Source organism: Physcomitrium patens, chromosome 21 (genome assembly GCF_059467195.1).
Source record: "Physcomitrium patens ecotype Gransden chromosome 21, ASM5946719v1, whole genome shotgun sequence".
Taxonomy (NCBI): Eukaryota; Viridiplantae; Streptophyta; class Bryopsida; order Funariales; family Funariaceae; genus Physcomitrium; species Physcomitrium patens.
Window position 1 is genome coordinate 9,152,933 of NC_143430.1, and position 15,557 is coordinate 9,168,489.

Consider the following 15,557-nt stretch of genomic DNA (forward strand, 5'->3'; position numbering starts at 1 on the left):
AACTCAATAGGATTTTTGTACTTACCGTTGTCGCACTTAAAGAATTCAGGATGGTCTTCACTGATAATCCCTGTGGAATCCAGACTAAGACAGCCTTGCGTATATTCTCAACTACATGCTTTCATTATTCGTTTGCCATCACTGATTTCTTTGATATATACCGGTTTGCACTGAACTATACATCAGGTTGTAACACAGTCTATACAGTAAGTATTGCCGGTAGGCATAGTTATTATGCTCTCAGCTGGTGGCTGCCTTTGCGCAGGAATTCAAACGGTCTCCAGTTCCTGATAACATGCTATTGACCAATTCGTCTCGAGTTTAGCAAGGGCAGAAACTTCTTCTATCAATGTCCAGTCAAATATGAGCAGTTATGGAACCAACATTAGTGGCTGATGTTGCTGTCCGCAATTGGAATTACAATATCAAACCTGCACAAGTTGCTGATGAAGACAATGATTTTCCTGAGTTCGAGTTTCCAGTTAGTAGTGGTGTAGGTACACTAGATGCTTGGAAAGCTGTATCAACGGCAGGTCAAGATGTGCAAACAGGAAATGGTAACAGCGCCTGGGGATTTCTTCAGCCTGGGGGAGCATTTTGTGATGAGTCTCCTAAAAAAATGCCACTCGCGTTCCATAGTAACCATGTTGAAGGAGTACTGGACTTGAACCCGTTCTTCCCAAGTCTGGTCACTGAACCTACAACTAAACAATGCTTGTCACCGGTAATCGCATACAAAAACTTGGATTTAAGTCATGAGGACAGTAAGGTGGACGTTTTAGGTGATGACTTTGCAGCAGTGCCTTCAACGCCGACAGGGAAGAGTTTTAACACCAAATCCAAGCAGACAAGGGACCCAGTAGCCGCAGCAGTGCCTTCAACTCCTGTCAGAAAGAGTTCAAGCAATAACACCAAGGTGGCAAAGTCCCCGACTGATGCAGTCAAAACACCTGAGCGGCCGAGGTGGAGTGGACCCTTGGGGAAGGTTCCAGGTGGTTTGAGTAGGCTCACAACCCCGAGAGAACGAAATGAGCCTCTTCGTGCCCTCTCACCCACTCCAGATCGTAGAAGCCTCACTGCTCCAAGAGGAAGAGAATTTGATCCTGGTCGTGTTCTTTCATCCACTCAAGACCGAAGAAGCCTCACGAGCCCACGACGTATACCCCCTGAACGCTCCAGATCCCCTGTACCTTTTCAAACGCCAGGTCAAGGTAACTATGGCGTTAATCGGGCACTTGCACCATCCCTTGCTAGTCCAAGAAGCGTCACACCTCCAAGAGGCTTTCCACCTGCAAGAAGTATCACTCCGACAAGAAGTCTAAGTACTCCTCGCTCGACATCACCTGTGTCACGGGTTCGACAAGAGCAGTATTCTAAACTGCCAAAGGAGCAATGGCAGGGGAGTACCGTAAACACGACTTCCATGCCGAGCTCACCAAGATACATCACTCCCACAAGAGCAGCATCGCTGAAATCTGTAAAGTCACCTGCAAATCCAAACGCTTGTCTGTCGAAGGAGCTGCAATTCCCCACGGCCCCTGGAAATGCGACGCTTTATAGGGACCCTGTAAAGCGAGCGTCGAAGGAGGCAAATTCAAAGATAGGCGATGACGCACTTACCACCTCAAAAGGAAAGTCATCTCCACCTCTTACACAGCCGATAGGTTTCAACTTTAAGACAGATGAGAGGTTAGAGAAGCGTCGCGATTTTTATGCAAAGCTTGAGGAAAAGACGAAGGCGCTGGAGGAGGAGAAGAAGAGACTCGAAGCGAAAGCTCAGGAAGAAAAAGAGGCCCAATTGAGAGAGCTTCGGAAAAGTTTGACTTACAAAGCCAATCCTGTACCAAAATTTTATCAGGAGCCTCCCCCACCTCCAGTTGAAATTAAGAAGACCCCGCCAACAAGGGCTAGGTCCCCCAATTTCACCGCCCCCCGACGCAGGAGTACTTGCATGGGAAGCTTTAGTGAGTCATCAAGCAGCGGATCAAGTCCACTACGGGGCCGCTTGATACGAAGTCCATCTCTTGAAAGCAACAGTGACAGCAGCCATGCTAGGGTGTCTCCTAAAACAAAACTGCCCTTTAAACCGATCTAGTTGCCGGCTGCTCTTTTCTGTCAACAACTACCTCCAAAAAACTTGTAACCCATTGCTCGAATGCTATTGAAAGATTTCATTAGGAGCCCGTTTTCATCTTGAAAGGGTTAGCTGTTTTCTCCCACAGGACAGAAAGTTCATTATGTGCACGGGATTTTGACAAAGTACTGTGTTTGTTTTCTTAATTTTTCGTATAGTTTCTTTTCTTTTTATTATATATATATATAGAGAGAGAGAGAGAGAGAGAGAGTTTTTTTTTTTTTTTTTTTTTTTTTTTCTGGAATAGGAACTTTTGTGAGACGGTTGAATGTGAGTGACATCACCTTTTTCTTCAGCTTGGCCACTACTTCGTTATCCCAGGGACATGATCACAGGAACTGAGCAGCGGAGGATTTCTGACCCAATTGAAGAACGCGTAGTCCAGGTACTAGAGATTAAAGAAACGGTAGAGGAAGTCAGCGCCGTTAGCGTACTTGGTAGTGATACTCTTTATAGTCATTAATGATTTTATCTACTTGTTAATTTTTTTTTTCTTAGTGTTGCTGAGGTTGCAGAACCCGCTTGCAAAAAAATTATTATACCAAAAATGAGTGAAATTAAATTTCAATTATTTGTTGATGTTTTTTTTTCCTAATAAATATTATTTATTAATTTGTTCAAATTGAAATTACATAAAATGCACATATCTGATGTATTTCTAATAATTTATCTATGCTAACCTATTTTTCTTTTTTCTTTTTTCTTTTATCCTGTTTCAATTACACATTGCAATTTTGATTGACATATTCACAATTTGTCTCAATATTAAATCGGTTAATTTAATTTAATTTAATGTTTATGTTCTATTGCACCGAGTTTTTTATTTTTTATTTTTGGGTGATACATGAATTATTGCTTACAGCTTGTTTATTAGGTCAGTGAAATAATATTATAAAAAATCATATAATATTTACAATCTCATTTCTACCCTTTACAGGGAAAAAAATTACTAAGATTTGGAGTTAATTTTGAGGTTCATTTTATCTAAGAAAGAAAGAAAAAAGTTTAAGGGTAGAGTAGAACACTTGAGAGTATTTTTTTGTTATTACAAAAATAGCAAATCCAAAAACGGTTTAGTTCAAGATTGTTACACAATTTTTTGTTTTCTTTGTTATATTCATAAAACTGTAAACCAATACAACATTGATAACAATCTGTTGTTAATTTGTCGCTCTCAAATAATTCTTCATCTAATAATGTAAGTATCAAAGAAACTACTAGCAATTTTCTAAATCCTTGAAATAAACTACAAAATACATAAATTAACACACACTGGAAAGTGTGCATGGGCTATTTATAAACAATGATATAGTATTAGAAACATTGAATTCAAATGGAATGAAGAAAGGTCAATCCAACAAACTATAGTAAGAAAATGAAAAATAGTGTGCTCATCATCACCACCGCTGACGTGGAACAAAAATCTCACAAGCGCTCCGTGACCCACCTCCACACGTGTAAAAAGGGTGGGAAGCGAGAGAGAGCAGTGGCGGTGTGAATAGGTCAATGACTGAAGTGGGACGTCGAAGGTGACGTGTGGCGGGGTGGGGGAGAAGGCGTGGTTCGGTGGAGAGGACGGGGGCGGGGGAGTGCTGGCTTGGCCGAAGCAATCAATTGCTACAGTTCGGCGACGGCTACGGCATGGCCGAGTGCCGTATTCTCCATTCCACCGCTCCAATTCTATTTTCCTGCGGACCGGATAACGATCCCCTGCCGTCTTCATCACCTTGCTCTCGCTCTCACAATTCCTCTATTTCTCTGTCTCCATTCGCGCTGCTCTCTCTCTCCCGCTCCCTCTTTTATTTTCTGCCTGCGGCTGCTCGTGCTTTGTTTTGGCAGTCACTGTCTACCTCTTGCATTTCTCATTTCCCGTCCCGTATCGCGTGTGGATCCTTGGAGTGCACCACAATCTTCTTACCTGTAAGTGCGTTTATTTGTACTTACATTTAGAACTCTGAATTTGTGTTTCATTAGTTGAGTGAGAGGGACTTGATCAGTAAGCCGAGGAGCTGTGGCGACAAATTCTTGAAGAATTTTTGATGTTGTCTAAGTGAGAAGGAGTATTGTGGAAACACATACACGCACACACACACCCTTTTGTACATATACATACTTATACGTTTTAAATTTCTGTCAATTGAGTTGATCTGTGACGGTATTATACTGCTGAAGAAGAGGTAGTGTTATGTATTTTTTTTTGTCGTGTTTAAATGGACTGTGTTACCATGGTTGTTTGCCCTGCATGCTGGTTGTGGCGTCTACAGTGTCAAAGAGCCTTGTGGTCTTGAATTCCGATGTTCCGGAATTTCAAGGGGTCTTGACGGTGCTGCGGGGTCTTTCACTGAAGTACAGTCAGCAAGCGATCGACGTGGGGTCATACGCACTTACCGTATCGTCCTTTTTTTATTTTAATAATTTACTTTACTGTTTGAAGAACTTTTTTTCGGATCTGTAGGCATTTAAAGGCAGCATTGAGAGGCGATGGCGAGCAACTTCATGAGTGTGCAGGAGCGTAGGATCGCGACTCTTTCAGGTCATTTCCGTGGCGCAGCAGCTGTGGAAGAGGAATTGTTGCAGAGGTTTCCCACGATGGCCATGGCTCCCTCTGTGTTTGAGCACGTTCAGCAAGCACCCGAGGATCCCATTTTGGGGGTATGTCCCTCTTCGAGCTCTCTTTCTTTGCGCTTCACTTGTTAGCTTAGATTTCTTCTCTTGTAGTTTTGTAGTTTTCCGGTTAACTCGTTGAAAATTGAGTTACTCTTTGAAAACAAAGATCGATGGTTTGTTTCAGTTTGTAGTTTTCTTTTGAGCATGCATGAGGGTATGTTTGTTGCTCTTGCTGGGCTCTCAGATAATATGTTTTCCGTGATCTAAGAAATAAGTTCTAAACACCGGATATGGTATCGATAACATGTTACTGACACAGAGACGATGTAGGTGTACGCTGCTTATGCAAATGAATTTGGAAGAACCTGCTTCAATAGAACCGTGATCTTTAGGTCCTGCACTTTGATGATAAATATGGCAGTGAAGCACATCAAACTAAATGAAAGGAAGTGTTTAATATACTGAGGGATTTCTTTGTCGAGCAGTTCTTCACGTTGAACATATGTTGTCTTTGAGCGCTTCTCACAGTATATCTTGCGGAAGGTTTCGTGGATGGTATTTTGAACATGTTGAAGTTAGAGGATGACCGGTTCAATGCCCTGTCTTGTCTTGTCATAGGTAACAGTGGCTTACAACAAGGATCCAAGTCCATTGAAGGTGAACCTTGGAGTCGGAGCCTACCGAACAGAGGTCAGTAATGGCTGGTTGTTAAGTTGAAGCAAGTTCTTTGAACTAATGATGTTATCTTTCCAGTTGATACCTGCTATTAGTTGTGGCATCATTATCACTCGTATGCACACATCTGGTGAAGTTTCTTTTTTGCAATTTCTGAGTACAAACTTAGTTCCTAAAACGCATGACATTTTTTTGTAATGAGCACAGGAAGGCAAACCACTTGTTCTCAATGTGGTACGGCGAGCAGAACAACAGTTGGTTGCAGATAGGTGATTTATGTGCTCCCAGCTTTTTATAACCTCCTTTTCTTTTTTCGAATACTCGTATATCCTCTTATTGTTCAAAACTAATCTCATCCAGTTGCGAACATTTGATCATCCTTCTTCTGATGCTCTTCAGTGTCTACTTCAGTGAACAATCGTGTTTATATCCTAGATCTGCAGCAATTTTATTCATCTATATGATTGTGTGGGAGCAGATCGAGGAACAAGGAGTACCAGCCCATTACAGGAATTTCTCAGTTCAACAAACTTAGCGCAAAGCTTATTCTGGGCGCTAATAGGTGTGTTTCGGTTCCTTGTGTCAACTTCCTCTAGTACCTTCGATATTGACCTAATTAACGATCTTCGTATCTATTCTTCTACTGTTGCTAAATAAGCATGCTTTTCTATGAGGTTGGCACCAGAACTTGTGGAACATGCTCGATCTAATAATTGGATGCTTCTTTATGGGCGGCCAGTCCAGCAATTGCAGAGAACCGTGTTGCCACCGTGCAAGCCTTATCCGGGACTGGTGCCTTGAGGGTTGGCGCAGAGTTCATATCGAGGCATTATGCCAAGGTAATGTTTTAGTCCTTTGTACCGAATTTGCGACCTATAACCTTTTTTTTTCCAGAGACGCTCTTAGTAAGAGCATATAGCAGCAAATGTTGAGAGATTACGCACAGGAATGGTGGAATATGTCATTTTGGTGGTCACGGTCTCGCTTTTGTATGCAGGCGTTTTTCTTAACAGATTTTTAGAGCTTAGACAGCTTATAAGTTTGCTGTTTATTGCAGCCAATTATATTCTTGCCTAATCCAACGTGGGGAAATCACAACAAGATTTTCCCGTTGGGAGGAGTGCCTCAGAAGCCATACAGATATTATGACCCTAAGACGCGCGGATTGGACTACGAAGGTAACTTATTTACAAAGATCTTTACATGGAATTGTGCGATTTTTAACTGAACAATCTGAGACTAGTTAATGAAGATGGAAAGTGGTTTCTAATCCACAGCAGACTCGAACCTTGATTTTGTATGTGCTTTGTGCAAGAGCGTACAAGTCATCATTGAAAAACATTTCTTCGTTCTCTTCTTTTATTTCTTTCTCCTTTTTTTCTCCTTTCTCTATTTGTTATTTACTTCATATGTTATGCCGGCCTTAAGTTTTTCATTCTCCTTACCTCCTTCTTCCTTTGTAACAATAATAACGATAATAAAAATTATCATATCGCTCCTCACGAGGTCCGATTCAAAATGTGATAGTCGTTCCAAACCTCCTAGTGATGCTGGGATGGTTCCTCCCACAAGGGTACGAGAAAGAAGTTGAAAGTGATAAGCGAGGTGAATATGCTGGCAGGTATGTTGGAGGACTTGAAGGCAGCCCCTGATGGCGCAGTCATTTTGCTCCATGCGTGTGCACACAATCCCACTGGTGTTGACCCGACTGAAGAGCAGTGGGAAGGGATTCGACAGGTTATTAGAAGCAAGCATCAGCTTCCCTTTTTTGACTGTGCATACCAGGTATTTTGTTACTATTGGATTCAATTTTGGTCATTTCTCACTTTATTTTTTTATTATTTTGAAGCCTTCATTTCAATTTTCTACATGACAGCACTAACGTGAATGTGTAAACGAAGGTTGTGTTTGCTCGACTGACGCTATTGTACTAGTTCACTTGTTGTTCCTGAAATAACCTTTGGAGTGTTCGCAGGGATTCGCTAGTGGAAGTCTGGACAAAGACGCCCATGCTGTTCGCTTATTTGTAGCTGATGGTGGGGAATGTTTTGTTGCACAAAGTTATGCTAAGAACATGGGACTTTATGGAGAGCGAGTCGGTGCATTAAGCGTCGTAAGTTCTTCGTTGAGATTATGTGGTTCATCATCGCCGGTTGACCGACTCACGCCAGGATCAATGTTTGCTGGAATCTTGTTCTGGATATATATCTATATATTTTTGTGCGTGTGTGTGTGTGTTCTCCTTGTTATTACGAACTGGAAGCATGTGCATCGCATAGGATTTTCCTATTTTCAATCAAAGTGAGGTCTTACATCGCTCGCTGTTGGACTCAGGTGTGTACGAATGCTGCTGTGGCAAGTCGGGTAGACAGTCAGTTAAAACTGGTCATCCGCCCCATGTACTCTAGCCCCCCGGCTCATGGTGCAGCCATTGCAGCGACGATTCTAGCTGACGGGTATTGCTTTTCTTGCCACCATGTTATTCATTGCCTCAAAATTATAAAAATAATAAGTGAAAAGAAAAAAGAAAAAACTGTTCGAAGTTTTGAGTCTTGCTTGCATTGAATATTTAGTTCTACTTATGAGAACTTCAGAAAATTTTCTCGAAATATGAACACACTAACAACATAGATCGATTTGAAATATGAATATGTAACTTAAAGTTTTTGGAATTTTGTAAAAGCTTGAGCGATCTCTTGTTGCTGTTCAGGCGTCTTTTCCAGGAATGGACGGTAGAGTTGAAGGGTATGGCAGATCGGATTATTAGCATGCGTCAACAGCTCTATGACGCTCTGCAAGCTCGAGGTGTGTGGTTCTTCTTGTACTATCCATGATATCTTGTCTCTTTTGTTTTGAATTGTTCAAATAGTTCACATTTTGTTACCCCTGTTTCTTTCTTTCTGTCGCCCTATATCATTTTTTTCAATTTATACCTCCTAACTTCCTATCCTCTACTTTGAAGCAGTCTGGAACATGTTCGTGTTGTGCGTTAGGCTATACAAGTGATTCACGAATGGACCTGGTTAATCGTCTATATCTAACATAGATTTTAGGACAAATGAATCTTCACAATTCATTCGCACATGGTGGTAATTGGATTCTTAAGAAGAGATTCAGAAGTGATTCTTAGTTCATAAATAGACTCGAACATTTTCTCAAATCTCTTTTTGACAAGCACTAACACTAAGTGCAAATAAGCCTTTTTAGAAAATTTTCAGCTGATTGGAGGGTTAACAAGCAGTTGTCGGTCGGAAACACATGAAAGCGACAAAACTTTATGTGTATTCTGCTCAAGTATGTGGTCCAACTTGCATTAAGTGATTTGGTCTCTTTTTTTCTTTGATATTCATGCAGGCACACCTGGCGATTGGACTCACGTTCTGAAGCAGATTGGAATGTTCACTTTCACGGGATTGAACAAGTCTCAAGTCGAGTTCATGACCCGTCAATATCACATCTACATGACCTCAGATGGGTACATAAAACATCACATTTATCACTATCCTGAAATTATTTTCCACTACGATCTGCGATCCAAATTTGGCTTTCACCTGTACAAGTGATTTTTGTACTAGTGTTACGTGCAATATGCTGGCTTGTTCTCTTCGGACTCCATCACATAATTAATCTCATGTCATGTTGTTTTACCAAAGATCATTTTTTAACGGAAGTATGTGTTTTTTCTCGGAGGGAGAATTTAAATTGGAAGTTTGATCTAGCATAAATCCTGATTTTTCTTCTCAAAATGTTTTAAGTATAATCATTGCTCACCAGTGATATGCCTTACAAAGACTAGTCAACTTTGATACTTTGATTTCTATCGAATACTCTTCGTTTTTGTAGACTATGTGGGGCTGATTCTAGCATGCTGGTTGAAATTGATCCTCAGGCGTATAAGTATGGCTGGATTAAGCAGCAAAACTGTTCCACATTTGGCGGACGCAATTCATGCAGCTGTGGTTGGAGCTCAGCGCAAGAGTTAGGTGTTGGACTTAAATTGTCATCGACCTGGTCAGCTGCTAGTGTTTTAGACTAATAATTTTAATAGCTCATTTGTAGGAGCTATGGCTATGATGGTTGGCACCAGGTACACGTGAGCGTGTGTATAGTGAGCTAGGGAGATAATTTTTATTAGTGGGTTCAGCAGCAATTTGGATCTCTTCTCGACTTCGAGAACGAGTTTTCGTCATGAATTTAAATAAGAGCTATAAAGCTTCAGAAACTGAAGTCCTTTCATGTTTCGCATCCTTACTCTTAGTTTTTATGCTAATATTTGTTGCAGGATTCGTAGAGTAGTTACAGGCAATTCCTGTCATGGAACATTAATTTACTCCATAACATGGAACTTGAAATTTATGTTGGGACTCCTTTTAGAGTTCAGCGTAAATGAAACAAAATTTTAACTGCCTTGCCAAAAATTCCATATCATTATCCATACTATTTGTCCTGTGGCTTGTTGATTATGTTACAGAATCCGAGAAGTTGAATAAAAGTTAGATAAGGTTCTTTGGCTTCCCAATGCTAACTGCATAATAGTTTTGTGCACTAGAAAAGTAGCAAAATGCTGTTATAATTACAGTAAAAATCTTGAATGAAATTATGATAATCTACTTATAACATATCATAATATAATTAATATTATTCTATGACCTACTTTTTGTTTTTAAAACATCAAATGAAAACTTAAAATTTTTCAATGCCAATAAAATAAAATAAATAAAAAAAAAGCTTAAAAACATGTTACAAAAACATTCTTTTAAGAGCTAAATATATTTTTCTAATTCCAAATAAAGAATTCGTATTGAATTTTTTAATATTTTATTAATCCTCATTTTTGTCATCATAAAATATAGTCTCACTTTATATTTTGATTTTTTTTGCTTGAGCCTTAATTTTTTTTCTTGCTAAAAAATCTCAGGTTTTTATAGAAATCTCAGGTTTAGAAATAAATTCTATATAGTTTTAAAAAAAAAAAACAAAAATTTAAATTCTTTTTTTTACAAGAGGCTACAAATATACATCAAATTAACAATCACCTATCATTAATCAAGATATGGAACAGAATAATAATAATGAAAATACACCTTTTCGATAATCCATTTTACAAAACTACTTTAAATTTTGATTGTCATTACTTTTTTTTCTTTAATTCTATGAAGGTGAAACATAAAACTCCGGCTTAAGAATTGGTATATTTATTGTTGTATATTATGTATTTTTGTACTAGTGGATATTAAATGTACCAAGGTTGTATGACCTATCTATCATGTTATTCATCATCATCAAAAAACTGTGCTGGTACTCCTTAAGAGAACAGTTCATATGTGCCAAAAACATTAATCCACACAAAACTAAAGCCAATCCTTGAAGAGTATGCAATTATGTACAATATTACAATAATAAGCATGAAAATTTTCAAAAGTACTTCACTTCAACAGATGAAAGTTTTATATATTTTGAATTTAGTCCTAATACTTGAGAACAGATTGAAAATCGTAAATTATTATTATATCAATAGCTTCAACTTTTATGAACTTCAGAAACACTAAATCAAGTAAGTAAAAACTAAGGATAGCATTTTTGAAAAATGATTGTTTTGGGAACGTTGTAACCCTGATTAGGGTTACAATGTTTATAAATGACCATCATTTGATGAATGATTTTTAGACATTTAAAATTCCAATGTTAATGTTTGTGTCTTAACAATATATACTTGCTTGTTTGACTTTGATTGTTTTGAATTAGTTTATCCATTAATCTACAAAATTTTGGGTAGTCTTTAGTACTACATGGTAATCAATAAGAATCTATGAACAAAGAGTTTTACATAAATGCAAAAAATCCCTTTCTTGGTTTGTGAGAACATTGGTAGAAGCACCAAATCTTGAAAACATGTGATGTGAAAGAGATTTTGTTGCTGATATAGTAATGTTTTTGAAGGAATTAGAAACTGAGTTTATTTTTTAAAATACTCTACTATTATGAATACATATTTGGTATCCTCAAATATGATTGTGAAGGGGCTTGAAAATTTTCAATTACATTTTTATAATGAATAATGGTTTAAACATTTGCTTTTGTTTTTAACATGCATGTTTTCAACCTTGCATCTATCATTTAAAACATGCATGTTATCATGTGATATAGCATTGGGTGCCAAATCCCATCAAATGTTTGTAGTTTAGTTTGGTTAGTGGTTTTTCATCCATTGAGATTTTTCTATTAGTTAATTTTATTAATGTCAACTAGGGTTTGGATACTTAAGTGGAGAAAAACTTTTGACTTGATGTTCTTATTAAGTCAAGTCTTGTAAGTGATTTTGAGAGAGAGAACTTATTATGAGAGTTTGCTTAGCTGTGGTGATTTAGCCATTTTAGTAAAGCTTTAGGATTTTTTCTATTCTTCACACTTGCACTCTTGGATTCCCCCTTTGTGGTGTAAGTGAAAGCTTGACTTAGTTTTGTGTAGATTGATGATCTTTCACTTGACAAGAATGTTTTTTCCTCTTCAAATTAAAGTATAATAGATTAAGATGGAGTAGATTTTATTTTATTTATTTTATTTAATTTATTTTTTTAAATTACAAATTTTGGATTATTTTTGCTGCTAGATTTTGGAAACTGCTCGATTATTGTGCTCGGCACTAGAACCCAACTGGGTTACGTACTATGATATTGTAGAGGTATTGCGACGGAATATGGAGGCGGTTCGGAATAGCAGCACAAATCGCCAAAGTACAATGTCGCAACGCTGGAGGATTGCGATAGGAGGATGGCAATAAGGTCACGGCACTGGACAGGGTCGCTACACAAAAATAGTTGCTAGGCGATCGTAGGCAACATGCAAACAAGGTGGCTAGTTTGGGTCGTGGAGCTCGGTCGCAAAGAACAGTGTGTAGCAAGTTTACTGTGCGGTTAGGGAGAGCAAAGTGGCCGTCAAAACGATGCATCATAGGGTCGCATTGCAAGGCGCGAACCATTCTATTGAGAGATACAGCGCATGTGTGGAGCTTGGTCACAAGGAATTGTGGTGCGCTAGGTAATTCAGCAACGAGTTGTGGCCATTTCTTGTGTCTGTTCTATTGTTTTAAGTGCGATACAGTGTGGTGTGATTTGGGGTTACTATTGCGGCACACAAATTTGGTTAGGTAGTTTATTTGTGCACATATTCAATTGTGGTGTGACAAAAGGATGCGACAAGATTTGAATCGTGGGGCGCTGGATTAGTGCGGAGCAGCAATGTAGTCAATGATTTGCGACGGTGAGCTGCGGCTTGCGGTGTTCCTCTGCGCTTCGTTGCTTCGATCTACAGTCACAAAATCCAAGGTAAAAAGCCTATGCAGTGAAGGGGTCAGCACGGCAAAAGGTTTTAGAGCAGTCATAGAAACCAACGGTTATAAGATCAAACGGTTATAGGACAAGTGCGGTTATAGGACATGAGCGGTCATAGGGCTGTATGTATAAATAAAAATAAATAAAAATACATTGTCCAGAACTCTTAAGTGTTAAGTTTGGAAGTTCACTCTAAGAGCATATGGAGTCCAAACTTGATCATTTTTTTGTCAATTTTATGTCGAAGAGGCCCAAGGAACCTATTGGAATTTTTGGTTTTTAGAGTGGAGATCATTTGGAGCTTTAAAGTGGCATTTAGTAAATACTAATTGCTTTCTTAGTGAGTTTTTAATTTTCTCTCACTTCTCCACATTTCATTTTACTGCAATTGTCTTTTATTGTCACAAGTTTTGTGATTTATGACCATTAGTAATAGGCAAGTGCCAATTGCTTTGGTTCATTTTTTATTTTTGCTTTTGTGTTGTTGAAGATAAGGATTTGGTGTGGATTTTTGGATTTTGTTTTTGGCACCTTTTTTTAGTTGCGGATATTATTTTTAGAGGTTTTTTGTAGTTACCCCATTTTGTGTTTGTATTAGTTTATGTTGATAGGTGTATTGTAAGAATGAGGTTGGATTGATGGCTGATAAGATCCTTCTCTTTAAGGATATGTTAGACTTATAGTGATTTGGAGGTGATTATTGATGAACTACAAAACTTGGTAGTGATTGCAAGCATAGGTTGCCATTTTAGCCTTTAAATAGTTATAAGTATCCAAGTAGTTCTTTTTATGGTACATACTAGAAATCATTATTAATAATTACTTTCACCAAACTACTTGAATAATGACCACATCCAAAAGTTTGGACAAGTGGTGGATGTTGATGAGGCTTTTCAGCTTGTTTTAGCATTGGATACCATTAAGAAGATTTTGGATCTTGAATGTGGATACATTTTAGGAAATGGAAGACAATCCTTATAGCATAATGAAAGATTGGTTCTCATGACAAATTAGGAGCTCTTCTTTGCTACATTGTAAGCTTAAATTTCAGACGTGGATGAAAGAAAAGTATGAAAGGTCTCTCAATTTTAATAAGTGGTATGCCTTTGAGCTATTATTACAACATTTTGAGCATGAAGCGCTCCAAATCTATGGAAAATAGAATTGAATATTTACTTGAGTTGTAGGAAGTAGAGAATTATTGAGAAGTAAGAATAAAACTTATTTTAGTTGTAAAGGAGGGTGCTATTTCAAGTCTAATGCCTATGGTAAAAGAAGAGGCTCCACTCCAAAGAGAAGTTGGTACATCTTTGAAATAAATTAAAGAACAAAGAATAGCCATTTCCTTACACAACACTCTACTAGCTTTATCACAAATGACTCAAGTAATGAGAGTGACTTTGTTTGCAATAGGAGAGCCACCATGATTTGAGCCTCTCCAAATGTTTATTAAATGCTTGAAGCATGAGTATGGAGGTTTAGGCATGATTAAATGCAACACATTAAAGACTTTTGACATGAAAAAGAAGATACTCCATATACTATGTATACTTATTTGATTTGATTGGTTGTAGAATCAAGAGGTATATTTGCTAAAAGCCAGCTTATCAAGATTTTCTTATCTAAGATTAATAGGAGACTCTTAGATATAGACATAGAAAAAAATATTTTAAACTACGATTGCAAGACCACATTGGCACAAGCATTTACAAAAGTTAAGAAATATAATAGGGTCATTTATCAACATGATGCTATTGACATAATTGCTTAGATGATAGATGTGTATAGGCTTAAAAAGATTGCAACTGTCACAAGTAGCTTAGCAAAAACTCAACTTGAAAGAATTATATATTGTTGGATGTGTGATAAATGTGATCATTCCAAAAATGATTCTAATTGTCTTAAGAAGAAAAAAGCCTTATACATAAAGAAGCCTAAGCCAAATGGAGTAATGATTGAGATATGACATAAATCTAATAAGAAAAAATTGAAGTGTATTGATTATGATAAACTTAAGTACAATGAGGATAATTGCTTCATATCACATTCATACAAGTGACCTACTTTTAATAAGGAAAGAATCTTAGAAGCTAAAATTGCTAGGCTAGAAAAGAGATTTAATAGTGTAGCCTTATTAGGCCAAGTTAGTAGATCTCATGTGAATTCTAGAGGTGAAACAAGATCTTCTTTTTTGAAAAATTATACGTTTGGTGCATTGAAAAAAATAGTAGTTGTAGTTGCCACACATGCCCAAATAATAGCTAAGAATATGGTACTTATAACAAGTAAGGCACTAAAAACTTTATTTGGTCGTACAAATAATTGTGTAGATTTTAATATTCATGTGTGATTGCTTTTACTATTTGACCTTGTAGATGTTAATTCTATAGTAAGGCCTTTTATTTCAACTTCATCATAAGATAGAAATACTATTATTTAAGACATGGTACATACTTTGGCATACAAAGTATTGAATATGCTTATGTTTTCAAATATTGATCTGTTGATTTTAAAATTTAAATTAGCATTGATTTTTCAACAAACTAATAAAATTTTATAAGATGAGATATATATGCCATCTTTACAAGTAGTTCAAGTAGTCACAAAGCCTTCAACAAGAAAAGATTTAATTAAGTTACAAACAAAGCTTGTAGTTGAAACTATTGCTATATTTGATGAAGGTTATTTAAAAGATACAAATATTAATCTTTCAAGTGACATGCTATTAGCTACATGAATAGAATTTTTGTTTATTGTTCTAATTAGATCAGTTTCAGAATATCAAAACTTATGCCTAGAAGTTGTACAAT

General features: G+C 37.4%; 2 protein-coding genes and 1 long non-coding RNA gene across 3 annotated transcripts; all 3 read left to right on the top strand.

Moving 5' to 3' along the window:
* Positions 1 to 373: 373 nt before the first annotated feature.
* On the top strand, positions 374 to 2,756 carry LOC112274391 (uncharacterized). Its single transcript, XM_024503848.3, has one exon. The coding sequence runs from the start codon at positions 374 to 376 to the stop codon at positions 2,093 to 2,095; it is 1,722 nt and encodes a 573-aa protein (XP_024359616.1). The 3' UTR covers positions 2,096 to 2,756.
* Positions 2,757 to 4,632: 1,876 nt separating this feature from the next.
* Positions 4,633 to 9,661, top strand: LOC112274424 (aspartate aminotransferase, cytoplasmic isozyme 1). The gene is made up of 12 exons (XM_024503924.3): positions 4,633 to 4,786; positions 5,360 to 5,431; positions 5,624 to 5,685; positions 5,895 to 5,978; positions 6,156 to 6,255; positions 6,474 to 6,594; positions 7,038 to 7,201; positions 7,392 to 7,529; positions 7,751 to 7,872; positions 8,127 to 8,221; positions 8,771 to 8,891; positions 9,306 to 9,661. Exons 1-12 carry the CDS (start codon positions 4,724 to 4,726, stop codon positions 9,397 to 9,399), a joined length of 1,236 nt encoding a protein of 411 aa, XP_024359692.2. The 5' UTR covers positions 4,633 to 4,723; the 3' UTR covers positions 9,400 to 9,661.
* Positions 9,662 to 11,710: 2,049 nt separating this feature from the next.
* Positions 11,711 to 12,910, top strand: LOC149986749 (uncharacterized). The gene is made up of 2 exons (XR_016499901.1): positions 11,711 to 12,454; positions 12,606 to 12,910. It is a non-coding gene; the product is annotated as an uncharacterized LOC149986749 (long non-coding RNA).
* Positions 12,911 to 15,557: the final 2,647 nt, after the last annotated feature.